The 26,255-nt window shown below is 43.0% G+C and overlaps 1 protein-coding gene across 2 annotated transcripts in view; it reads right to left on the reverse strand.

Annotated features, from left to right (window-relative positions):
* eml3 (EMAP like 3) overlaps positions 1 to 26,255 on the reverse strand; it is a 65,387-nt gene that overhangs the window by 27,105 nt on the left and 12,027 nt on the right. For both annotated transcript variants that reach the window (XM_062965467.1, XM_062965466.1), the window contains exons 2-14: positions 12,378 to 12,560; positions 12,170 to 12,239; positions 8,942 to 9,397; positions 7,025 to 7,132; positions 6,501 to 6,529; positions 6,106 to 6,141; positions 4,995 to 5,118; positions 4,726 to 4,875; positions 2,702 to 2,771; positions 2,498 to 2,608; positions 864 to 959; positions 598 to 732; positions 364 to 505 (exon numbers count right to left, since the gene is read on the reverse strand). In XM_062965467.1, coding sequence (XP_062821537.1) covers positions 364 to 505; positions 598 to 732; positions 864 to 959; positions 2,498 to 2,608; positions 2,702 to 2,771; positions 4,726 to 4,875; positions 4,995 to 5,118; positions 6,106 to 6,141; positions 6,501 to 6,529; positions 7,025 to 7,132; positions 8,942 to 9,397; positions 12,170 to 12,239; positions 12,378 to 12,468 — 1,618 coding nt within the window. In that variant the 5' untranslated portion in view covers positions 12,469 to 12,560. The remainder of the gene's footprint in view (positions 1 to 363; positions 506 to 597; positions 733 to 863; positions 960 to 2,497; positions 2,609 to 2,701; positions 2,772 to 4,725; positions 4,876 to 4,994; positions 5,119 to 6,105; positions 6,142 to 6,500; positions 6,530 to 7,024; positions 7,133 to 8,941; positions 9,398 to 12,169; positions 12,240 to 12,377; positions 12,561 to 26,255) is intronic.

Genomic DNA, 26,255 nt, shown 5'->3' on the forward strand with positions numbered 1-26,255 from the left:
AAATACTGGATTATATGGTGGTGTAGACTCATAATAGCCCGGAAAAAGATACCAGATTATATTATATTATATTATATTGACTAATAATAATCTGGAATCAAATACTGGATTATATGGTGGTGTTGACTCATAATAACCAGGAACAAGATACCGGATTATATTATATTATATTGACTAATAATAATCTGGAATCAGATACTGGATTATATGGTGGTGTTGAATCATAATAATCTCCAATCAGATACTGGATTATATGGCAGTGTAGACTCATAATGACCAGAAACCAGATCCTGGATTATATGGCAGTGTAGACTCATAATAATTTGGAGTCAGATGCTGGTTTTCTCTTGGCACGAGCCTTACCTTTGGCTCCTTTTCCCGGTGCCGTACTGAGATCCGCCTTCGCCCGGGCCCAAGTGAGGATGTTGCCTTCCGAGTCTCCGGTGAGGACATCGTTGTTGGTGTCGAATACAAAGCACTGGATGAACTTGGGTTTCTTGTATTTCTGGAAAGATCGAGAAAGGATTGTGTATCGAGTCCCTTTAGACCCCACCATTCGGCAAGCCTTTCCTTGTGTTCACCCCAGCAAAGCCTCACCCCAAAGATGCCCTGCTTCTTGGTCAGGCTGCTCCCGATCCAGGTCCAGAAGTAGACGTGGGATTTCCCCGTGGTGATAATATTGCTGCTGTCTTGGGGGTTGAACTCCACGGTCAGGACGGACTCGTTGGTGCTCTGTCGAGAGAACGCTGGGACTTTCAGCCTGTCCGTGATACTTGTCTGTGATATATGGTTCCCAACCCAGCCACCCAGGAACACCAGGTTGGCTGCCCAGGATGGAGTTCAACCTCTTTCGAATTGCTCACCTTGATCTCAGCCTGTTTAAGACCCCGGGCGCAATCCCAAACAGACAGCATGTGCTCGTTGGACTCGTCCACCACACAAAGGTATGCGCCGTTGTCCTAAAAGGGAGATTAAAATGATCATGTGAGGTCCATTGTATCAGTATCATTATTATTACTGATATTAACCCAAGAGGTCTTTAAAGGGTCGTGGGAAAGGGCCAAGCATTAGCCCTAAGGTTCACCAAAAGGTCACGGGAAAGGGCCAGGTGTTGCCCCAAGAGTTCACTAGAAGGTTGTGGGAAAGAGCCAGCTGTTACTTCAGGGGTTCACCAAAAGGTCAATGAAAGGGGCCAGGCGTTGCCTCAAAAGGTCAGTAAAGGGTTGCGGGAAAGAGCCAGCTGTTACTTCAAGGGTTAGCAAAAGGTCACAGGAAGGGGCCAGGCGTTGCCTCAAAAGGTCAGTAAAGGGTTGCAGGAAAGAGCCAGCTGTTATTTCAAGGGTTAGCAAAAGGTCACGGGAAAGGGCCAGGCGTTGCCTCAAAAGGTCAGTAAAGGGTTGTGGGAAAGAGCCAGCTGTTACTTCAGGGGTTCACCAAAAGGTCACTGAAAGGAGCCAGGCGTAGCCTCAAAAGGTCATTAAAGGGTTGCGGGAAAGAGCCAGCTGTTACTTCAGAGGTTCACCAAAAGGTCACTTTAAGGGGCCTCAAAAGGTCATTAAAGGGTTGTGGGAAAGAGCCAGATGTTACTTCAGGGGTTCACCAAAAGGTTACAGGAAAGGGCCAGGCATTGCCCCAAGAGTTCAATAAAAGGTCATGGGAAAGGGCCAGGTGTTGCCCCAAAGGTTCACTAAAAGGTCACAGGAAAGGGCCAGGCATTGCCCCAAGAGTTCACTGAAAGGTCATGGGAAAGGGCTAGGTGTTACCCCAAGAGGTCATTAAAGGGTTGTGGGAAAGAGCCAACTGTTACTTCAGGGGTTCACCAAAAGGTCACAGGAAGGAGCCAGGTGTTGCCTCAAAAGGTCATTAAAGGGTTGTGGGAAAGAGCCAGCTGTTACCTCAAGGGTTCGCCAAAGGGTCACGGGAAAGGGCCAGGCATTGCCCCAAGAGTTCACTGAAAGGTCATGGGAAAGGGCTAGGTGTTACCCCAAGAGGTCATTAAAGGGTTGTGGGAAAGAGCCAGCTGTTACTTCAGGGGTTCACCAAAAGGTCACAGGAAGGAGCCAGGCGTTGCCTCAAAAGGTCATTAAAGGGTTGTGGGAAAGGGCCAGCTGTTACTTCAGGGGTTCACCAAAAGGTCACTGAAAGGGGTCAGGGATTAACTCAAAGGTTCACCAAAAGGTCACTGAAAGGGGCCAGGCGTTGCCTCAAAAGGTCATTAAAGGGTTGCAGGAAAGAGCCAGCTGTTACTTCAGAGGTTCACCAAAAGGTCACGGGAAGGGGCCAGGGATTAACTCAAGAGTTCACTGAAAGGTCGCGGGAAAGTGCCATGAGTGACCCCAATAGTTCACTAGAAGGTCACAGGAAAGGGGTGTTATTTATACTCAATCCCATTACAAAATCCCTAACCCAAGGCAACACCGGGTATATACGCCCGTGAATGATCCTCTCAAACAATGGTGCTGGGAAAGAACCGCAGGGAAGGAGGGCGGGTGCTCACCACGGCGGAGAAGGCGAGGGAACCCACACCTCTCTCGAAGTTCCCCAGGCCGATGGTCTGCAGGGTGCTGAGGGTGGAGGAGTCCCAGATGTGGACAAAGGGTTGCAGGGGCTGCCAGAGAAGATAGGACATCCATATATGACATTGAACCGTCTCTGCCAGAGTTGGAAATATTTAGTCTCCCAGTTCGAGGGGTTTGTTTACCTTCCCATCCTTGTCCACGCCAGCCATTTGCCCCGTGGCAACACGGACGCGATCCGGATGTACAGCGAGGCTGGAAAAGGAAAACACCATATATTGGAGAAAAACCACCTCCATTCATTATGTACAATATTACATGTATTATTATTATTATTGTTATTATTATTATTACATGTAAGGGCTGATTTGTAATGACACATTGGCCTTTACAAGTCAGCCCTTAAATGTAATAATAATAATAATAATAATAATAATAAAACTATTACATGTATAGGTTGATTTGTAATGGCACATTGGCCTTTACAAATCAGCTCTTACACATAATAATAATATGATTATAATAATAATTATTATTATTACGTGTAAGGGCTGATTTGTAATGGCACATTGGCTTTACAAATCAGCCCTTACACGTAATAATAATAATAATAGCAATATAATTATAAGTATAATAATAATTATAATTATTACATGTAAGGGCTGATTTGTAATGGCACATTGGCCTTTACAAATCAGCCCTTACACGTATTATTATTATTATTATTATTATTATTATTATTATTATTACATCTAAGGGCTGATTTGTAATGGCACACTGGCCTTTACAAATCAGCCCTTACACGTAGTAATAATAATAATAGCAATATAATTATAAGTATAATAATAATTATAATTATGATGTGTAAGGGCTGATTTGTAATGGCACATTGGCTTTACAAATCAGCCCTTACACGTAATAATAACAATAATAATAAAAACAACAGTAATATGATTATAACTATTATTATTATTATTACGTGTAAGGGCTGATTTGCAATGGCACATTGGCCTTCACAAATCAGCCCTTACACGTAATAATAATAATAATAACAACAGTAATATGATGATGATGATGATTATTATTATTATTATTATTACGTGTAAGGGCTGATTTGCAATGGGACATTGGCCTTCACAAATCAGCCCTTACACGTAATAATAATAATAATAATAATAACTGAGAAACTTTGAGAAACTCCTCAAAGCACAGCAGACAAAAAACCAGTACAAGAAAACCGCACTACAAACTAGAACTGACAGCTGGCACAACAAAACATTGCATGGAAAGTTCCTTGACAAAATTGAAGGAAAAGCTGACAAGGAGAAGACCTGGCTCTGGCTCACGAATGGGACCCTGAAGAAGGAGACAGAAGGCCTGATCCTTGCAGCCCAGGAGCAAGCCATCAGGACAAAGGCAATTCAGGCCAAGATCGAAAAATCAGCTGATGACCCAAAATGCAGACTCTGCAAGGAAACTGATGAAACCATGGATAATATCCTCAGCTGCTGTAAGAAAATTGCACAGACAGACTACAAACAGAGGCACAACCATGTGGTCCAAATGATTCATTGGAACTTATGCCTCAAGTACCACCTCCCAGCAGCAAAGAACTGGTGGGATCACAAACCTGCAAAAGTCTTGGAAAATGAGCATGCAAAGATATTGTGGGACTTCCGAATCCAGACTGACAAAGTTCTGGAACACAACACACCAGACATCACAGTTGTGGAAAAGAAAAAGGTTTGGATCATTGATGTTGCCATCCCAGGTGACAGTCGCATTGACAAAAAACAACAGGAAAAACTCAGCCGCTATCAGGACCTCAAGATGGAACTTCAAAGACTCTGGCAGAAACCAGTGCAGGTGGTCCCGGTGGTGATGGGCACACTGGGTGCCGTGCCAAGAGATCTCAGCCGGCATTTAGGAACAATAGACATTGACAAAATTACGATCTGCCAACTGCAAAAGGCCACCCTGCTGGGATCTGCACGCATCATCCGAAAATACATCACACAGTCCTAGACACTTGGGAAGTGTTCGACTTGTGATTTTGTGATATGAAATCCAGCATATCTATCTTGTTTGCTGTGTCATAATAAAATATAATAATAATATTGTAATGTGCCATCCTTATGGGCATTCTTGCCAAATGTCTGTTACCATATTCCCCTATCAATTGGGGGGATTTCAGAGTCCGGAGTCTCACCATCGAACGCAGTCGGTGTGCTCCAGGTAGTGGCGCTGTGTGCGATGCCGCAGGTGATACAACACAACCACACAGGCGATGAAATAGACCAGCTCCCCGGAGGTCAAGACGTAGAGATTGGAGCGGCAGTCGCGTCCGCGGTAGCCATAGCTGGGACGAGAGTCAAGGAACAAGGCGGATGACAATACAAACTCTACATTCCCAACCCTGGCATGAATGCACCATCAAAGCCCTCCTGACAGATGGCCATCCATTTCTTCCAAGGATACACCCAGTCCAACTGCAACTTCTCCGCCGGCAGCTCCATGCGCAGCTCCTCATAGTTGGGGAAGTCCGAAGGGATGTACATGGTGATGGGACGGCCCCGAAGAAACATCTTGGTCGAAAGCCCTTCTAGAGAGACCGGAAAAAGGGAAAAGCAGGCGTGAAAGTGTCCAGGAAAGATCATAAAGTTACTTGAAAAGTTACTTTTTAGACTATAATTTTGTGTGTAGCAAGAGGCTGACCTTGTGATCTATTATTAATTGCTGTATTTATGAATTTATCACCAAAATATCACGATATATTGAAAACATTGACTACAAAAATGCGTTGGATAATCCAGAACGTTGGATAACCGAGTGTTGGATAAGTGAGACTCTACTGTAATTACTACATAGCATTACTGCGCATGGAACTACTTTTTCTGTCAAATGTGTTGTATAATATGATGTTTTGGTGCTTAATTTGTATAATGATTATCTAATTTGATGTTTAATCGGCTTTTCCTGAATTCCTTCTTATTATCCAACATATTCACTTATCCTGCCGACCTGTTTATGCTGGATAAGTGAGACTCTACTGTATATTGATAATCTTATATTATCTGCTTAGAACTGGATTATATGAGGCCCCTTCTTCACAGCTGTATAAAATGCACACTGAAGTGGATTATATGGCAGTGTGGAGTCCAGATAATCCAGTGCAAAGCAGATAATATAAGATTATAAATGGGTTATATAGCTGTGTGGAAGGGCCTTGAGTCTACACTGCCATATAATCCAGTGCAAATTAGATAATCTGTGGAAGAAGCCTAAGTGAGGCCTAAATCTGCCTGTCCCCTAACTGAACCCTGGCTGTCCTTTGGCTGAGTTGGTTGCTAGGAGACCAAGTGGGCAGAGATTAGCCCTCTAAACTGACAGCAATTGGATAAAAACAATTACTCCTCTCCCTCTAGGACTTTATTTTTCTTTTCTTTTTGTTGTATCAACCTTGAGGCGTGGATGATGGGTTGTGTTGTCAAATTTCGAGGTTGGGGGGCCTGTAGTTTTGTTGTTTTGTCCGCTGCCCTGATTCCATCACTCTTTTATATATATATATATATATATATATATATAATACCTAGATTATAATTCCCACGTCGCGTGCTCCACAGTCCTATAGAAAGAAAAAGAGAACAAAGAAGGGAAATGCTAAGCATTTATCATATTTATTTAAATTTATTTAATATTTAAATGTATTTAATATTTATTTCACAATTATCATATGCATATTATTATTTTTCTTAATATTATTAATACTTATATATACTATCTTGGGTACCCAACATTGCCCAGGTTCTTTGAAAAACTCAATTTTTTAATTGTACCAAATGCATGAGGTTGTGGGTGAACTACAATTCCCATCATGCCAGGTTCACCCTAAGGCACTCCATCAGCCTCTTCCTAAAATATTTGTCTAGCTTCCTACTAAAGTCTTTGTCATTCTATTAACCATCATCGTCCCCGAAAGCTCACCTGGGCTCAGGGAGGGATCCTTATTTCGGCTGGAAAAGAAAAAAAAGACAATATTAAAAGGACTGAGCATGTTCAGGTGCAGGACTCCATTCATTCCTTCGAAAGATCTTAGAAGGCTGGATTCCAAGCTAAGCCGACACCTCTGATCTCTGAGATGTTTAAGAATGTTTTTTTGTATTTTTTGTTTTTAAATAGTAATAATAATAATAATAATAATAATTATTATTATTATTATTATTATTATTATTATTATTATTTTATTTTTGTATCCCACCTCCATCTCCCCAAGGGGACTCGGAGAGACTTACATGGGGATGAGCCCAAACAACATCAAAACAATAACCAAATTAAAACACATTCATCACATCTTAAAACAGGATAAAACAAACAACAGTATCGAACAAAATAAAACTATAAAAACAATCTTAAACCAATCGTCAGTGAGCCTGTAATAATATATTTATACGAAACAATTTATGTTTTGATTAAAACGTGATTAAGAAAAGCAGACGAGTGGGTCTTACTTTTCAAGGCTTCCCAAGCGGTTCAAAAGATTAGCCGAGGAGGCCGCCTTCTTGGGCAGGTGATGCTTTGTTCGGCTGGGTTTGTCAGAAGAGCTGTTTCTCCGAAATCTGGAAATAAGACATTAATTTAATTAAGAGAAGAACGGCCCAACTTCAAAACAACAACCATCCTCTGCTAACCAAAATTATTTTTGTAGCGGCATGTCTTTGCCCTTGGCAGTTCGAAGGTATGGTTCTTCAGTCTAACAGCTGAGTAACCTATGTGCCATTACACGAATGCTTATGAACATCATTTGTTCGAAGGGTTGACTCGTAATTAACAGAAGAACGGCCCAACTTCAAAACAACAACCATCCTCTGCAAACCAAATATATATTTGTAGCGGCATGCCTTTGCCCTTGGCAGTTCGAAGGCATGGCTCTTCAGTCTAACAGCTGAGTAATCTGAGTGCCATTACATGAATCCTTATGAACATCACTTGTTCGAAGGGTTGACTCCTGAGAAGGTCATGTTTTTCTTGACTAGTGGTTTTCAAAAGCGGGTCTCCACATGGAGATCCACATTTGCCAAATGGATATGATGACATAATTTTAAACTGTGTTGTCGAAGGCTTTCGTGGCCGGGATCACAAGGTTGTTGTATGTTTCCCGGGCTGTATGGCCATGTTCTAGAAGTATCCTCTCCTGACGTTTTGCCCACATCTATGGCAGGCATCCTCAGAGGTTGTGAGGATGCCTGCCATAGATGTGGGCGAAATGTCAGGAGAGAATACTTCTAGAACGTGGCCATACAGCCCAGGAAACATACAACAACCCTAATTTTAAACTAAGAGGTTTCAAGGGAGTTTTTCAACTTCAAAACAACAACCACACCCGGCTAAACCAAATATATATATTTGTAGCGGCATGTCTTTGCCCTTGGCAATTCAAAGACACGGTTCTTCGGTCTAACAGCTGAGTAACCTGTGTGCCATTACATGAATGCTTATGAACATCACTTGTTCAAAGCGTTGACTCCTAATTAACAGAAGAACGGCCCAACTTCAAAACCACAACCAAATATATATTTGTAGCGGTATGCCTTTGCCCTTGGCAATTCAAAGACACGATTCTTCAGTCTAACATCCGAGTAACCTGTGTGCCATTACACGAACGTTTATGGACATCACTTGTTCAAGGCGTTGACTCCTAATTAACAGAAGAACGGCTCAACTTCAAAACAACAACCATCCTCTGCTAACCAAATATACTGTATTACAATTATTTTACTCTATTATTATTATTATTATTATTATTATTATTAATACATTTATTATTTCACTCTAATCTTATTACATTTATTATTCTACTCTATTTACTATTACATTTATTATTTTACTCTATTATTATTAAAAGGATACATAAGCACATTTACATGGAAGAAGATGAACATAGTGATTTAATCAGAGTTGGAGAGTCTTATCTTAAATTTGAGCTTGATGTAAATATTCAAAAACATTTAACCTATTGATGCCTCAATTAATGTAATTTTATTGGTATCTATTTTTATTTCTGAAATTTCCTACCCTCAGCTTATACTGGAGTCAATGTTTTCCCAGTTTTTTTGTGGTAAAATTAGATGCCTCGGCTTATATTCGGGTCGGCTTATATTCGAGTATATACGGTAATTTTGGAAGTTTCAAGGGAGTGTTTCAACTTCAAAACAACAACCATACCCTGCTAAACCAAATATATATTTGTAGCGGCATGTCTTTGCCCTTGGCAGTTTGAAGACATGGCTCTTCAGTCTAACAACTGTGTAACCTGTGTGCCATTACACAAACGTTTATGGATATCACTTGTTCACAGCGTCGACTCCTAACAAAATCATGCTTTTCTTGACCAGTGGCTTTTCAAATATCGAAACATGGCTACTCACAGCTCTTTCTTGTCGGACGCCAAGTGCTGAACGGCCGCCGGCACCGGGGAAGCCGGGGTGCTGCCGCCGCTGCTCCCTCCTTCAGAGAACGGCTCCGGAGACGGGGCCTCGGCCGCGTTCGGGGCTTTGTCTCTGGGGGGAGGCTCGCCAACATCGTGGCCTTCGTGGGGTCCCGGGATGTCTAGCATCTCCAAGTCCTGGTCGTCGTCGTCGCCGTCTCCGGAGTTCTTCCTCAGCTCGAGAGAGAAGAGATCTTGGACGGCTTTTTCTCCGACAAACGAAATCTCCGCAATTGATTTAAGGTCTCCGTTGTTGACGCAGTGGCCGTATTTCGCCGTCAGCACAGCGGACTCCTCTGTCTGTGTCCCGATGCTGATATGTTTCGACAATTGCGTCCTATTACTTCGGGGCGCCGACTCCTTATTGCTTCCCGGTTGTTGCTCTACGGTTGATGAACTACGACCAAAACACAACAACAGTCCGTTTCGCTTGTGCTCGCAAATAAGCAGAACGCATGGAAATAAAGGAAGACATTCATTGGATTCAATTAGAAAAAATGGAATGAAAACTGGTGGGCCCGAAATAAAACTGGAAAACAAATACAGTAGAGTCTCACTTATCCAACATAAACGGGCCGGCAGAATGTTGGATAAGCGAATATGTTGGATAATAAGGAGGCATTAAGGAAAAACCTATTAAATATCAAATTAGGTTATGATTTTACAAATGAAGCACCAAAACATCATGTTATACAACAAATTTGACAGAAAAAGTAGTTCAATACGCAGTAATGTCATGTTGTAATTACTGTATTTATGAATTTAGCACCGAAATATCACGATATATTGAAAACATTGACTACAAAAATGCCTTGGATAATCCAGAACGTTGGATAAGCGAGTGTTGGATAAGTGAGACTCTACTGTAATAAAATCAGAGTCAAATAATAAATGTAGTAATAATAATAATAATAATAATAATAATAATAATAATAATAATAATAATAATAGAGTAAAATCAATGTAATAGTAGCAACAATAATAGAGAAAAATAATAAATGTACCATATGTTCTCGAGTATAAGCTGACCCAAATATAAGCCAACCAGGACCCTCACCTGAGTATAAGCCGAGGGGGACTTTTTCAGTCTTAAAAAAAGGGCTGAAAAACTAGGCTTATATTCGAGTATATACAGTAATAATATATATATTTACTACATTTATATCCCGCCCTTCTCACCCCGAAGAGGACTCAGAGCAGCTTACAAATTAAATTTACATACAATATTATATTATTAGCATAGTACAATACTGGTAATAAATTACCATATTGTACTGTATCAATATATTGTAATATTATTAGTAATATTACATAAAATATAATATACTAGCTGTGCCCGGCCACACGTTGCTGTGGCGAAGTCTGGTGGAATGGGAAATAAAAGTATTGAGGAATTGGTGGTAGTTAAGGTAAAGGGTAAAGGTTTTACCTTACATTAAGTCCATTATAAATGGGTTATATAGCTGTGTGGAAGGGCCTTGAGTCTACACTGCCATATAATCCAGTTCAAATCAGATAATCTGTATTTTATAGGCAGTGTGGAAGAGGCCTAAGTGAGGCCTAACTCTGCCTGTCCCCTGGGCTGAGTGAGTTGCTAGGAGACCAAGTGGGCAGAGCTTAGCCTTCTAACTGGCAGCAATTGGATAAAAACAATTATTCCTTTCACTCTAATTAGGACTTTATCACGATATATTGGAAACATTGACTACAAAAATGGCTTGGATTATCCAGAGGCTTGGATAAGCGAGGCTTGGATTAGTGAGACTCTACTGTATTTATTTATTTATTTGCGACATTTATATACCGCCCTTCTCACCCCGAAGGGGACTCAGGGCGGTTTACAAGTATATATACATACAATATATTATATTATACAACTATATTGCAATATTATTAGTAATATTGCATGTAATATAAATATACAATTATAATAGTGAATTATAATTATTATTACATTGTATTACAACATATTATTATTAATATTAATATTATATATATTCATGTGTGTGCGTGTGTGTGTGTGCATGTTAGACAACAAATTTGGCAGAAAAAGTAGTTCTATACGCAGTAATGCTATGTTGTAATTACTGTATTTATTAATTTAGCACCAAAATATCATGATATATTGAAAACATTGACTACAAAAATGCGTTGGATAATCCAGAACGTTGGATAAGTGAGACTCTACTGTAACACAATTTGAGGAATTAAATAATAAAAGCATTAAAAAGAGAAAATAGTGAGCCATTAAAAGGAACAACAAGTAAAATATATAAAATAATAATTAAAGACATCGAAAAAAAAAGAAAAGATTAACATTAAGAGAATCATGGGAGGAGGAATTAGGAACAAAAATAACAGAAAAAGAATGGGAGGAGATATGGAAAACAAGACAATTAAAAACATGTCAATTAGAATAAAAGAAAATGATTACAAACTAATTGGGAAGTGGTATTTAACACCAAGAAGGTTAAATATGATGAATAAGAATAATAATGAAAAATGCCAGGAAATTGGAACCTACATGCATATGTGGTGGGATTGTAAACATGTAAAAGGTTTTTGGGAATTGGTCATAAGGGAAATAGAAAATATTATGAATATAAAAATTAGAAGGAATCCAGTGGAAATATTACTTTTAATTTAAAAAGAGGATGAGAAAGATCAGAGGGAGAAAAAATTAATAGACATGCTATTAACAGCAGCTAGATTACTAATTGCAAAATATTGGAAAGGAGAAATGAAAATACAAATTAATGCATGGTATAAAGAAGTTTGGCGAATGGCACTGAATGACAAGCTAACATCAAATTTTAAAGTAAAGAAGGGATTATGGGGAAAAAAGATTTTGAAATTATTTGGAGAAAATTTCTAGAAAAATGATTGGAAAAAGAAGATGGGAATTTACCTCCAAATGAAGAATTGAACTTTTGGTGGGAAGGGGAGCACAGGGGTGAATGTAAATAAAAGAGGGGGAAATGTATAGAATGTGTTTATATAATTGTAACTTTTTCTCAAATAATAATAAAAAAATTTAAAAAAAGGAAATAAAGGAAGACACCATCAAAACCTTCCTGACAGATGGCCACACAGCTTCATAGACATTAGAACAAGGCAATAGATATAGAATAATAGGATCCTAGAGTAGGATGGGAAACCCAAAAAGTACCTGGAGATGACGGGCGGCTTGCCTTGCGGGAGGAACGCGGGGTCGTCGGCGTCGAGCGCACTGGAATTTGCTACAGAGGGAGAAGCATTTGTCTTTGAACTGGATTATATGGTAGTGTAGATCCAGCTTATACAACTCATTGAACAATTGTGATTCTCAGTGCCATGGCCACCGGAAATGTGCCTTTCCGAACCATCCCGAGCCTCACCTTCAAGCAACTGCTGCCTGAGCAAAGGGATCTGCTGGTCGTACAGGCTGAGCCTTCTCAATGCGTCCGCCAAGGCCGATTTAACCAGCATCAGTTCTTCTTCCTGGCTTCGGAGTCGGGAATCGAGGTCCGTGAGCCAGCCTTGTTGATGGAGGACGTTGTTGCCGCCCAAGGGGTTTGCCCCTAAGAAGAAGAAAGTACCTATTATTATTATTATTATTATTATTATTATTATTATTATTATTATTATTGACACAACGACGTTGTATGAAACAGCAAACAAGATAGACATGCTGGATTTCATATCACAAAACCACAAGTCGAACTCTTCCCAAGTGTCTAGGACTGTGTGATGTATTTTCGGATGATGCGTGCAGATCCCAGTAAGGTGGCCTTTTGCAGTTGGCAGATCGTAATTTTGTCAATGTCTATTGTTTCCAAATGCCGGCTGAGATCTTTTGGCACGGCACCCAGTGTGCCCATCACCACCGGGACCACCTGCACTGGTTTCTGCCAGAGTCTTTGAAGTTCAATCTTGAGGTCCTGATAGCGGCTGAGTTTTTCCTGTTGTTTTTCATCTATGCGACTGTCACCTGGGATGGCGACATCAATGATCCAAACCTTGTTCTTTTCCACAACTGTGATGTCTGGTGTGTTGTGTTCCAGAACTTTGTCAGTCTGGATTCGGAAGTCCCACAGTATCTTTGTGTGTTCATTTTCCAATACTTTTTCAGGTTTGTGGTCCCACCAGTTCTTTGCTGCTGGCAGGTGGTACTTGAGGCATAAGTTCCAATGGATCATTTGGGCCACATAGTTGTGCCTCTGTTTGTAGTCTGTCTGTGCGATTTTCTTACAGCAGCTGAGGATATGATCCATGGTTTCGTTGGTTTCCTTGCACAGTCTGCATTTTGGGTCAACAGCTGATTTTTCGATCTTGGCCTTAATTGCATTTGTTCTGATGGCTTGCTCCTGGGCTAATATTATTATTATTATTATTATTATTATTATTATTATTATTAACCCTGTGGTTCCGACTGTGAAAGCCTTCGACAACACATTTTGGGACAGTTGGGAAATGCGGACGCACTGAACTGCGCAGCCGCGAACTCGCTCAAAGCCACCGAATGACTCAAAATCTCAAAGTTGGCTTTTCAGAATTGCTTTTGTGCAATGCGACATGTTCGGGCGCACCGGGAGGGTTTTGCAATGCTTTCCCAATCCTGTGGCCTTTTCCTCCCAGAGGCTCCTCTGGCCGTCTCCCAAATCTGGGGCCAAATGAATAGGGAAAGGCCGTGGGGAAGGGGCCTCTTGTTGTCTGCCAGGCTTCCTGGAATGAGTAGGAGAGGAGCGGGACAAAGCAGGGCCTGTTTATTGCCCTTTGAAACACAGATTTTTTTTTTGTGCCTCTTGGCACAACACGCCAGGCCAATCCTGCTTTTCTCTGTCTCTGCAGGAAAGCCCGGGAGACGGGGGCGCAAGCCATGACATGTCGAAATGCCCTTCAAAACACAGGCGAGGCTTTCTTTCAGAAAACAGTGTTTTCCTTTCTCAACTTCCACAGTTTTATTTTTCGGCACTCTACCATCAAAGCCCTCCCGACAGACAGCCAGGCACTCTATGTTACATTAGAGTTGGAAGAGACACCAAGGGCCATCCTGTCCAATCTCCTTCTGCCAAGCAGGAAGACACCATCAAAGCCCTCCCGACAGATGGCCATCCAGCTTCTGATTATTATTGTTATTGTTGTTGTTGTTATTATTATTATTAATAATAATAATAATAATAATAACACAGTCCTAGAGTTGGGAGGGAACCCAAGGGCCATCCAGTGCAACCCCGTTCTGCCAGACAGGAAGGCACAATCAAAACCCTCCCATCCAGCTTCTGATTATTATTATTATTATTATTATTATTATTATTATTATTATTAATAATAATAATAATAATAATAACACAGTCCTAGAGTTGGGAGGGAACCCAAGGGCCATCCAGTCCAACCCTGTTCTGCCACGCAGGGAGGCACAATCAAAGCCCTCCTGAGAGATGGCCATCCATCTTCTGCTTAATAATAATAATAATAATAACGACAACAATAATAGAGTCCTAGAGTTGGGAGAGACCCCAAGGGCCATCCAGTCCAACCCTGTTCTGCCACGCAGGGAGGCACAATCAAAGCCCTCCTGATAGATGGCTATCCAGCTTCTGATTATTATTATCATTATTAAGTAAAAAAATTATGACACAGCAAACAAGATAGATAAGCTGGATTTCATATCACAAAATCACAAGTCGAACACTTTCCAAGTGTCTAGGACTGTGTGATGTATTATTATTATTATTATTATTATTATTATTATTATTATTATTATTATTATTATTATTTCTTTGTGTAAATAATACACAGGTGACCATCCAGCTTTTGCTTAATAATAATAATAATAGCAATGTCCTAGAGTTGGGAGGGAACTCAAGGGCCATCCTGTCCAACCCCCTTCTGCTAGGCAGGGAGGCACAATCAAAGCCCTCCCGACAGATGGCCATCCAGCTTCTGATTATTATTATTATTATTAATAATAATAATAATACAATCCTAGAGTTGGGAGGGAACCCAAGGGCCATCCAGTGCAATCCCGTTCTGCCAGGCAGGAAGGCACAATTGAAGTCCTCCCGACAGATGGCCATCCAGCTTCTGATTATTATTATTGTTATTAATAATAATAATAATACAATCCTAGAGTTGGGAGGGAACCCAAGGGCCATCCAGTGCAATCCCGTTCTGCCAGGCAGGAAGGCACAATCGAAGCCCTCCCGACAGATGGCCATCCAGCTTCTGATTATTATTATTATTATTATTATTATTATTATTATTATTATTATTAATAATAATAATACAATCCTAGAGTTGGGAGGGAACCCAAGGGCCATCCAGTGCAATCCCGTTCTGCCAGGCAGGAAGGCACAATCGAAGCCCTCCCGACAGATGGCCATCCAGCTTCTGATTATTATTATTATTATTATTATTAATAATAATAATAATACAATCCTAGAGTTGGGAGGGAACCCAAGGGCCATCCAGTGCAATCCCGTTCTGCCAGGCAGGAAGGCACAATCGAAGCCCTCCCGACAGATGGCCATCCAGCTTCTGATTATTATTATTATTATTATTATTATTAATAATAATAATAATAATACAATCCTAGAGTTGGGAGGGAACCCAAGGGCCATCCAGTGCAATCCCGTTCTGCCAGGCAGGAAGGCACAATCGAAGCCCTCCCGACAGATGGCCATCCAGCTTCTGATTATTATTATTATTATTATTATTATTATTATTATTATTAATAATAATACAATCCTAGAGTTGGGAGGGAACCCAAGGGCCATCCAGTGCAATCCCGTTCTGCCAGGCAGGAAGGCACAATCGAAGCCCTCCCGACAGATGGCCATCCAGCTTCTGATTATTATTATTATTATTATTATTATTAATAATAATAATACAATCCTAGAGTTGGGAGGGAACCCAAGGGCCATCCAGTGCAATCCCGTTCTGCCAGGCAGGAAGGCACAATCGAAGCCCTCCCGACAGATGGCCATCCAGCTTCTGATTATTATTATTATTATTATTATTATTATTATTAATAATAATAATAATAATACAATCCTAGAGTTGGGAGGGAACCCAAGGGCCATCCAGTGCAATCCCGTTCTGCCAGGCAGGAAGGCACAATCGAAGCCCTCCCGACAGATGGCCATCCAGCTTCTGATTATTATTATTATTATTATTATTAATAATAATAATAATACAATCCTAGAGTTGGGAGGGAACCCAAGGGCCATCCAGTGCAATCCCGTTCTGCCAGGCAGGAAGGCACAATCGAAGCCCTCCCGACAGATGGCCATCCAGCTTCTGATTATTATTATTATTATTATTATTATTATTATTATTAATAATAATAATAATAATACAATCCTAGAGTTGGGAGGGAACCCAAGGGCCATCCAGTGCAATCCCGTTCTGCCAGGCAGGAAGGCACAATCGAAGCCCTCCCGACAGATGGCCATCCAGCTTCTGATTATTATTATTATTATTATTATTATTAATAATAATAATAATACAATCCTAGAGTTGGGAGGGAACCCAAGGGCCATCCAGTGCAATCCCGTTCTGCCAGGCAGGAAGGCACAATTGAAGCCCTCCCGACAGATGGCCATCCAGCTTCTGATTATTATTATTATTATTATTATTATTATTATTATTATTATTATTAATAATAATAATAATACAATCCTAGAGTTGGGAGGGAACCCAAGGGCCATCCAGTGCAATCCCGTTCTGCCAGGCAGGAAGGCACAATCGAAGCCCTCCCGACAGATGGCCATCCAGCTTCTGATTATTATTATTATTATTATTATTAATAATAATAATAATACAATCCTAGAGTTGGGAGGGAACCCAAGGGCCATCCAGTGCAATCCCGTTCTGCCAGGCAGGAAGGCACAATCGAAGCCCTCCCGACAGATGGCCATCCAGCTTCTGATTATTATTATTATTATTATTATTATTATTAATAATAATAATAATAATACAATCCTAGAGTTGGGAGGGAACCCAAGGGCCATCCAGTGCAATCCCGTTCTGCCAGGCAGGAAGGCACAATCGAAGCCCTCCCGACAGATGGCCATCCAGCTTCTGATTATTATTATTATTATTATTATTATTAATAATAATAATAATACAATCCTAGAGTTGGGAGGGAACCCAAGGGCCATCCAGTGCAATCCCGTTCTGCCAGGCAGGAAGGCACAATTGAAGCCCTCCCGACAGATGGCCATCCAGCTTCTGATTATTATTATTATTATTATTATTATTATTATTATTATTATTAATAATAATAATAATACAATCCTAGAGTTGGGAGGGAACCCAAGGGCCATCCAGTGCAATCCCGTTCTGCCAGGCAGGAAGGCACAATCGAAGCCCTCCCGACAGATGGCCATCCAGCTTCTGCTTAAAAGCCTCAAGAGAAAGAAACATGTTGAATAATGCAGAGTTCTGAGACTGGCGTCAGGGGCGCCTGAGGCCGAGCCGTTTCCTCCTGCCCGGTGCCCGCTCTTTGGCTGCCAGGACAAACAAGGCTGGCCGGGCGTGAAGCAAGACCTGGGCCCGGAGCCTGCAAGGAAGAGGCCGGAGTCCCTTTCTCCCCCACCAGCCCCATCACCACGCTCTGGGCTCGGATTGGGAAACATCGAAGTCTCGCTCCAACTGCTTTAATTACAGGCTGCGAACATTGTGTATTCTCGGAAGTTGGTTCTGCGCTAAATCAGGAACGAGTGCTGAGCTCTCTCTGGGTGACGCAAAACTCCTTTGCCTCAATCCTGCAAGACCCACAACACGCAGCGTACAACCATTTCATTTACAGTACTAACTCAGTGGTTCTCAACCTTCCTAATGGGGAGAAAAGCGAGATATAAATATATACTATTATTATTTTATTATGACACAGCAAACAAGATAGATAAGCTGGATTTCATATCACAAAATCACAAGTCGAACACTTCCCAAGTGTCTAGGACTGTGTGATGTATTTTCGGATGATGCGTGCAGATCTATTATTATTATTATTATTATTATTATTATTATTATTATTATTATATTGTATGACACAGCAAACAAGATAGATATGCTGGATTTCGTATCACAAAATCACAAGTCGAACACTTCCCAAGTGTCTAGGACTGTGTGATGTATTTTCGGATGATGCGCGCAGATCCCAGCAGGGTGGCCTTTTGCAGTTGGCAGAGCGTAATTTTGTCAATGTCTATTGTTCCCAAATGCTGGCTGAGATCTTTTGGCATGGCACCCAGTGTGCCCATCACCACTGGGACCACCTGCACTGGTTTCTGCCATAGTCTTTGACGTTCAATCTTGAGGTCCTGAGAGCGGCTGAGTTTTCCCTGTTGTTTTTCGTCAATGCGACTGTCACCTGGGATGGCGACATCAATGATCCAAACCTTTTTCTTTTCCACAACTGTGATGTCTGGTGTGTTGTGTTCTAGAACTTTGTCAGTCGGGATTCGGAAGTCCCACAGGATCTTTGCGTGCTCATTTTCCAAGACTTTTGCAGGTTTGTGATCCCACCAGTTCTTTGCTGCTGGGAGGTGGTACTTGAGGCATAAGTTCCAATGAATCCTTAGGGCCACATAGTTGTGCCTCTGTTTGTAGTCTGTCTGTGCGATTTTCTTACAGCAGCTGAGGATATGATCCATGGTTTCATCGGTTTCCTTGCACAATCTGCATTTTGGGTCATCAGCTGATTTTTCGATCTTGGCCTTAATTGCCTTTGTTCTGATGTCTTGCTCCTGGGCTGCAAGGATCAGGCCTTCTGTCTCCTTCTTCAGGGTCCCATTCGTGAGCCAGAGCCAGGTCTTCTCCTTATCAGCTTTTCCTTCAATTTTGTCAAGAAACTTTCCATGCAATGTTTTGTTGGGCCAGCTGTCAGCTCTAGTTTGTAGTGCGGTTTCCTTGTACTGGTTTTTTGTCTGCTGTGCTTTGAATCCAGACTGACAAAGTTCTGGAACACAACGCGCCAGACATCACAGTTGTGGAAAAGAAAAAGGTTTGGATCATTGATGTCGCCATCCCAGGTGACAGTCGCATTGACGAAAAACAACAGGAAAAACTCAGCCGCTCTCAGGACCTCAAGATTGAACTTCAAAGACTCTGGCAGAAACCAGTGCAGGTGGTCCCGGTGGTGATGGGCACACTGGGTGCCGTGCCAAAAGATCTCAGCCGGCATTTGGAAACTATAGACATTGACAAAATTACAATCTGCCAACTGCAAAAGGCCACCCTACTGGGATCTGCGCGCATCATCCGAAAATACATCACACAGTCCTAGACACTTGGGAAGTGTTCGACTTGTGATTCTGTGATATGAAATCCAGCATATCTATCTTGTTTGCTGTGTCATAATAAAATAATAATAATAATTTGGGGGGGGGGGGGGGGTCGCCAAATTACTGTTTGCTTACGCTTGAAAATTACCCAGGGCCAGCCCTGCTCGAGGAGATCCTCATTGAAAAATGAGAACAACATGTGTTGCAGGATGATGTCCCTCCCGCGAAAACAAAGTTTTTGCAAGTTTAATAAACTTTCCCTCATGTTTTAATGTCAGAAACCATTAGTAAATGACATTTAACTCCTCCTATTTAGGTTGAGAAAAGCTTAGGCAATGGATTCGCAACGGAGCGGGATTTGAACCCGTGTCCAACACGAACATTGGCTCGGACTTGTACAAAGAGAAAGCGGGGAGGTGCCGAGGATGAGCTCCTTTGCTCAGAAATGCCATCCAACATGTTTAACAGGAAGGGCGAGGTGTGAATGTGTGTGTGTATTATGGGTGTGTTGTGGCGGGAAGCGGTGGCGATATTCCTACAGGAATCGGAGAGACTGAGAAACAGGATGCGCCTATTAAGGTTCGGCTTCTAACGCTGGAAACGATAAGAATCCAGAAACATCAGGTTCCTTTCTCGGAGCCTTAGTAAATAGAAAGCTGACTGTGAGTCAACAGTGTGATGCAGCAGCGAAAGAGGCCAATACGATTCTAGGCTATATCATTAGAAGTCACAGTCCTGGTTTAAGGGGCCTTTTCCCAAGAGCTCAAGACAGGGCTGAGCCTCTATATCTCTCCTGAGAGGCCTTTTAGGACTAAAGGGTGGGGCTGGGGTGGGGGCGGGGCCTCTTCTCAAGAGCCTGAGACAGGGCTGAGTCTCTATACCTCTCCTGAGAGGCCTTTTAGGACTAAAGGGTGGGGCTAGGGAAGGGGGCGGGGCCTCTTCCCAAGAGCCTGAGACAGGGCTGAGCCTCTATATCTCTCCTGAGTGGCCTTTTAGGACTAAAGGGTGGGGCTGGGGTGGGGGCGGGGCCTCTTCCCAAGAGCCTGAGACAGGGCTGAGCCTCTATATCTCTCCTGAGAGGCCTTTTAGGACTAAAGGGCGGGGCTAGGGAAGGGGGCGGGGCCTCTTCCCAAGAGCCTGAGACAGGGCTGAGCCTCTATATCTCTCCTGAGAGGCCTTTTAGGACTAAAGGGCGGGGCTAGGGGTGGGGGCGGGGCCTCTTCCCAAGAGCCTGAGACAGGGCTGAGCCTCTATATCTCTCCTGAGAGGCCTTTTAGGACTAAAGGGCGGGGCTAGGGGTGGGGGCGGGGCCTCTTCCCAAGAGCCTGAGACAGGGCTGAGCCTCTATATCTCTCCTGAGAGGCCTTTTAGGACTAAAGGGCGGGGCTAGGGGTGGGGGCGGGGCCTCTTCCCAAGAGCCTGAGACAGGGCTGAGCCTCTATATCTCTCCTGAGAGGCCTTTTAGGACTAAAGGGCGGGGCTAGGGGTGGGGGCGGGGCCTCTTCCCAAGAGCCTGAGACAGGGCTGAGCCTCTATATCTCTCCTGAGAGGCCTTTTAGGACTAAAGGGCGGGGCTAGGGGTGGGGGCGGGGCCTCTTCCCAAGAGCCTGAGACAGGGCTGAGCCTCTATATCTCTCCTGAGAGGCCTTTTAGGACTAAAGGGCGGGGCTAGGGGTGGGGGCGGGGCCTCTTCCCAAGAGCACGAGACAGGGCTGAGCCTCTATATCTCTCCTGAGAGGCCTTTTAGGACTAAAGGGCGGGGCTAGGGAAGGGGGCGGAGCCTCTTCCCAAGAGCCTGAGACAGGGCTGAGCCTCTATATCTCTCCTGAGAGGCCTTTTAGGACTAAAGGGCGGGGCTGGGGTGGGGGCGGGGCCTCTTCCCAAGAGCCTGAGACAGGGCTGAGCCTCTATATCTCTCCTGAGAGGCCTTTTAGGACTAAAGGGCGGGGCTAGGGGTGGGGGCGGGGGCCTCTTCCCAAGAGCCTGAGACAGGGCTGAGCCTCTATATCTCTCCTGAGAGGCCTTTTAGGACTAAAGGGCGGGGCTAGGGGTGGGGGCGGGGCCTCTTCCCAAGAGCCTGAGACAGGGCTGAGCCTCTATATCTCTCCTGAGAGGCCTTTTAGGACTAAAGGGCGGGGCTAGGGGTGGGGGCGGGGCCTCTTCCCAAGAGCCTGAGACAGGGCTGAGCCTCTATACCTCTCCTGAGAGGCCTTTTAGGACTAAAGGGCGGGGCTGGGGTGGGGGCGGGGCCTCTTCCCAAGAGCACGAGACAGGGCTGAGCCTCTATATCTCTCCTGAGAGGCCTTTTAGGACTGCCATAGTGGTTAGAGAACAGTCATTTCCAAATCTATGCCGATTTCCGAAAATAAAAATAAAGCCGTCATAGATGCACCGCAGCTAGAAATAGAGCGGCTTCCTGCACAAGGGAAGTCAACCCAGATAGTCGTCTTCTGTGGTTTTGCATTGAAAAGAAAACACAGAAGCCGTTGGCCAGGAAATCTCGTCCAGCACATGATGCGTCTTATGCGCTGATAAGCTTCTGATGAAAAAAAATTCAACCACAAAACACATCTGCTTTCAGCCTAGAATCACAGAATCCTAGAGTTGGAAGGGACCCTGAAAGGCCATCCAGTCCAACCCCGTTTTGTTATAACGGAAGACACCATCAAAGCCCTCCCGACAGATGGCCATCCAGCCTCTGTTTAAAAACCTCCAGAGAAGGAGGCTCCATCATCATCATCATCATTATTATTATTATTATCATTATTATCAAAAATTATTATTTCAGATCCCTAGACCCCAGGGCCATCTATGCCAACCCTCTGCCAGGCAGGAAAACACCATCAAAGCCCTCCTGACAGATGGCCATCCAACCTCTGCTTAAAAACCTCCAGAGAAGGAGGCTCCATCATTATTATTATCATTATTATCAAAAATTATTATTTCAGATCTCTAGACCCCAAGGGACATCTATGCCAACCCTCTGCCAGGCAGGAAGATACCATCAAAGCCCTCTCAACAGATGGCCATCCAGCCTCTGCTTAAAAACCTCCAGAGAAGGAGGCTCCATCATCATCATTATCATTATTATTATCATTATTATTATCATTATTATTATCATTATTATCAAAAATTATTTTTTCAGATCCCTAGACCCCAAGGGCCACCTATGCCAACCTTCTGCCAGGCTGGAAGACTCAATCAAAACCCTCCCAACAGATGGCCATCCAGACCCTGCTTAAAAACTTCCAGAGAACAAAGCTGTATCATTATCATCATTATTATCAAAGATTGTTATTTTCAGATCCCTAGACCCCAAAGGCCATCTACGCCAACCCTCTGCCAGACAGGAAGACACCATCAAAGCCCTCCCGACACATGGCCATCCAGCCTCTTCTTAAAAACCTCCAGAGAAGGAGGTTCCATCATCATTATTATTATTATCGTTATTATCAAAAATTATTATTTCAGATCCCTAGCCCCCAGGGCCATCTATGGCAAACTTCTGCCAGGCTGGAAGACTCAATTAAAGCCCTCCCGACAGATGGCCATCCAGCCCCTGTTTGAAAACCTCCAGAGAAGAAGACTCCATCGTCATCATCATTATAATTATTTATTATTATTATTATTATTATTATTATTATTATTATTATTATTAATAATAATAATAATAATAATAACAATAATAATAATGAATCCTAGAGTTGGAATCCCATTCTGCCAAGCAGGAATCTACAATCAAAGCCCTCCCAACAGATGGCCATCCAGCCCTGGCTTGAAAACCTCCAGAGAACGAAACTGTTTCATTATCATCATTATTATCAAATATTGTTATTTCCAGATCCCTAGACCCTAGGCCGTCTATGGAAAACTTCTGCCAGGTTGGAAGACACAATTAAAGCCCTCCTGACAGATGGCTTGAAAACCTCCAGAGAAGAAAACTCCATCGTCATCATCATTATAATTAATTATTATTATTATTATTATTATTAATAATAATAATATTGAATCCTAGAGTTGGAATCCCATTCTGCCAAGGAGGAATCCACAATCAAAGCCCTCCCGACAGATGGCCATCCAGCCCCTGCTTAAAAACCTCCAGAAAACAAAACTCTATCATTATCATCATTATTATCAAATATTGTTATTTCCAGATCCCTAGACCCTAGGCTATCTATGGAAAACTTCTGCCAGGTTGGAAAACACAATCAAAGGTCTCCTGACAGATGGCCATCCAGCCCCGGCTTGAAAACCTCCAAAGAAGAAGACTCCGTCATCATCACCACCACCATCATCATCATTTATTTATTAATTAATTACTATTATTATTAATAACAATATTGAATCCTAGAGTTGGAATCCCCTTCTGCCAAGCAGGAATCCACAATCAAAGCCCTCCCGACAGATGGCCATCCAGCCCTGTTTAAAAAACCCCAGAGAAAGAGGTTCCATCATCATCATTATTATTATCATTATTATCAAAAATTATTATTTCAGATCCCTGGACCCCAGGGCCATCTATGGCAAACTTCTGCCAGGCAGAAAGATACCATCAAAGCCCTCCCGACAGATGGCCATCCAGCCCCTGCTTAAAAACCTCCAGAAAACAAAACCGTATCAATATCATCATTATTATCAAAGATTGGAAAGGAACCCAAAGGCCATCCAGTCTGACCCCGCTTCTGCCAGACAGGAAAATACCATCAAAGCCCTCCCGACAGATGGCCATCCAGTCCCTGCTTAAAAACCTCCAGAGAACAGAACTATATCATTATCATCATTATGATCAAAGATTGGAAAGGAACCCAAAGGCCATCCAGTCTGACCCCACTTCTGCCAGGCAGGAAGATACCATCAAAGCCCTCCCGACAGATGGCCATCCAGCCCCTGCTTAAAAACCTCCAGAAAACAAAACCATATCAATATCATCATTATGATCAAAGATTGGAAAGGAACCCAAAGGCCATCCAGTCTGACCCCACTTCTGCCAGGCAGGAAGATACCATCAAAGCCCTCCCGACAGATGGCCATCCAGCCCCTGCTTAAAAACCTCCAGAAAACAAAACCGTATCAATATCATCATTATGATCAAAGATTGGAAAGGAACCCAAAGGCCATCCAGTCTGACCCCACTTCTGCCAGGCAGGAAGATACCATCAAAGCCCTCCCGACAGATGGCCATCCAGTCCCTGCTTTAAAACCTCCAGAGAACAGAACTATATCATTATCATCATTATGATCAAAGATTGGAAAGGAACCCAAAGGCCATCCAGTCTGACCCCGCTTCTGCCAGGCAGGAAGATACCATCAAAGCCCTCCCGACAGATGGCCATCCAGTCCCTGCTTAAAAACCTCCAGAGAACAGAACTATATCATTATCATCATTATGATCAAAGATTGGAAAGGAACCCAAAGGCCATCCAGTCTGACCCCGCTTCTGCCAGGCAGGAAGATACCATCAAAGCCCTCCCGACAGATGGCCATCCAGTCCCTGCTTAAAAACCTCCAGAGAACAGAACTATATCATTATCATCATTATGATCAAAGATTGGAAAGGAACCCAAAGGCCATCCAGTCTGACCCCACTTCTGCCAGGCAGGAAGATACCATCAAAGCCCTCCCGACAGATGGCCATCCAGCCCCTGCTTAAAAACCTCCAGAAAACAAAACCGTATCAATATCATCATTATGATCAAAGATTGGAAAGGAACCCAAAGGCCATCCAGTCTGACCCCACTTCTGCCAGGCAGGAAGATACCATCAAAGCCCTCCCGACAGATGGCCATCCAGTCCCTGCTTTAAAACCTCCAGAGAACAGAACTATATCATTATCATCATTATGATCAAAGATTGGAAAGGAACCCAAAGGCCATCCAGTCTGACCCCGCTTCTGCCAGGCAGGAAGATACCATCAAAGCCCTCCCGACAGATGGCCATCCAGCCCCTGCTTAAAAACCTCCAGAAAACAAAACCGTATCAATATCATCATTATGATCAAAGATTGGAAAGGAACCCAAAGGCCATCCAGTCTGACCCCACTTCTGCCAGGCAGGAAGATACCATCAAAGCCCTCCCGACAGATGGCCATCCAGCCCCTGCTTAAAAACCTCCAGAAAACAAAACCGTATCAATATCATCATTATGATCAAAGATTGGAAAGGAACCCAAAGGCCATCCAGTCTGACCCCACTTCTGCCAGGCAGGAAGATACCATCAAAGCCCTCCCGACAGATGGCCATCCAGTCCCTGCTTTAAAACCTCCAGAGAACAGAACTATATCATTATCATCATTATGATCAAAGATTGGAAAGGAACCCAAAGGCCATCCAGTCTGACCCCGCTTCTGCCAGGCAGGAAGATACCATCAAAGCCCTCCCGACAGATGGCCATCCAGTCCCTGCTTAAAAACCTCCAGAGAACAGAACTATATCATTATCATCATTATGATCAAAGATTGGAAAGGAACCCAAAGGCCATCCAGTCTGACCCCGCTTCTGCCAGGCAGGAAGATACCATCAAAGCCCTCCCGACAGATGGCCATCTAGCCTCTGCTTCAAAACCAACAGACGAGGCTCCATCATCATCAGCATCATCATCATGTATTATAAACCAGCAGAGGAGACTCCATACTCATCTATTATTGTTATTATTACTATAGAATCATAGAACTGCAAGGGACCCCAAAGGCCATCCAGTCCATTAAGAAGTCCGATACCATGTTTATGACCCTAGAGTCCCGGTGTTGTGCAATATGCGGATTCTTCTCATTCCCGGACTGATGGGGAAGAGCGTCCACATACAAACCTCTCCCCAGATAAGAATTGCGGGTGTTGTCGCACCACGGAGAAGACAAATATTGACACGCCGGAGGATTTCGGCGCATGAAGTCATGCCTATGGACTCACTGCAAATTCATGGAGTCACATCTGCACAAGTCTCTAACTCTCCGGCCTCAAATAGTTTGATTCCACCTAAAATTGTTAG

Source organism: Anolis carolinensis, unplaced genomic scaffold (assembly GCF_035594765.1).
Source record: "Anolis carolinensis isolate JA03-04 unplaced genomic scaffold, rAnoCar3.1.pri scaffold_14, whole genome shotgun sequence".
NCBI lineage: Eukaryota > Metazoa > Chordata > Lepidosauria > Squamata > Dactyloidae > Anolis > Anolis carolinensis.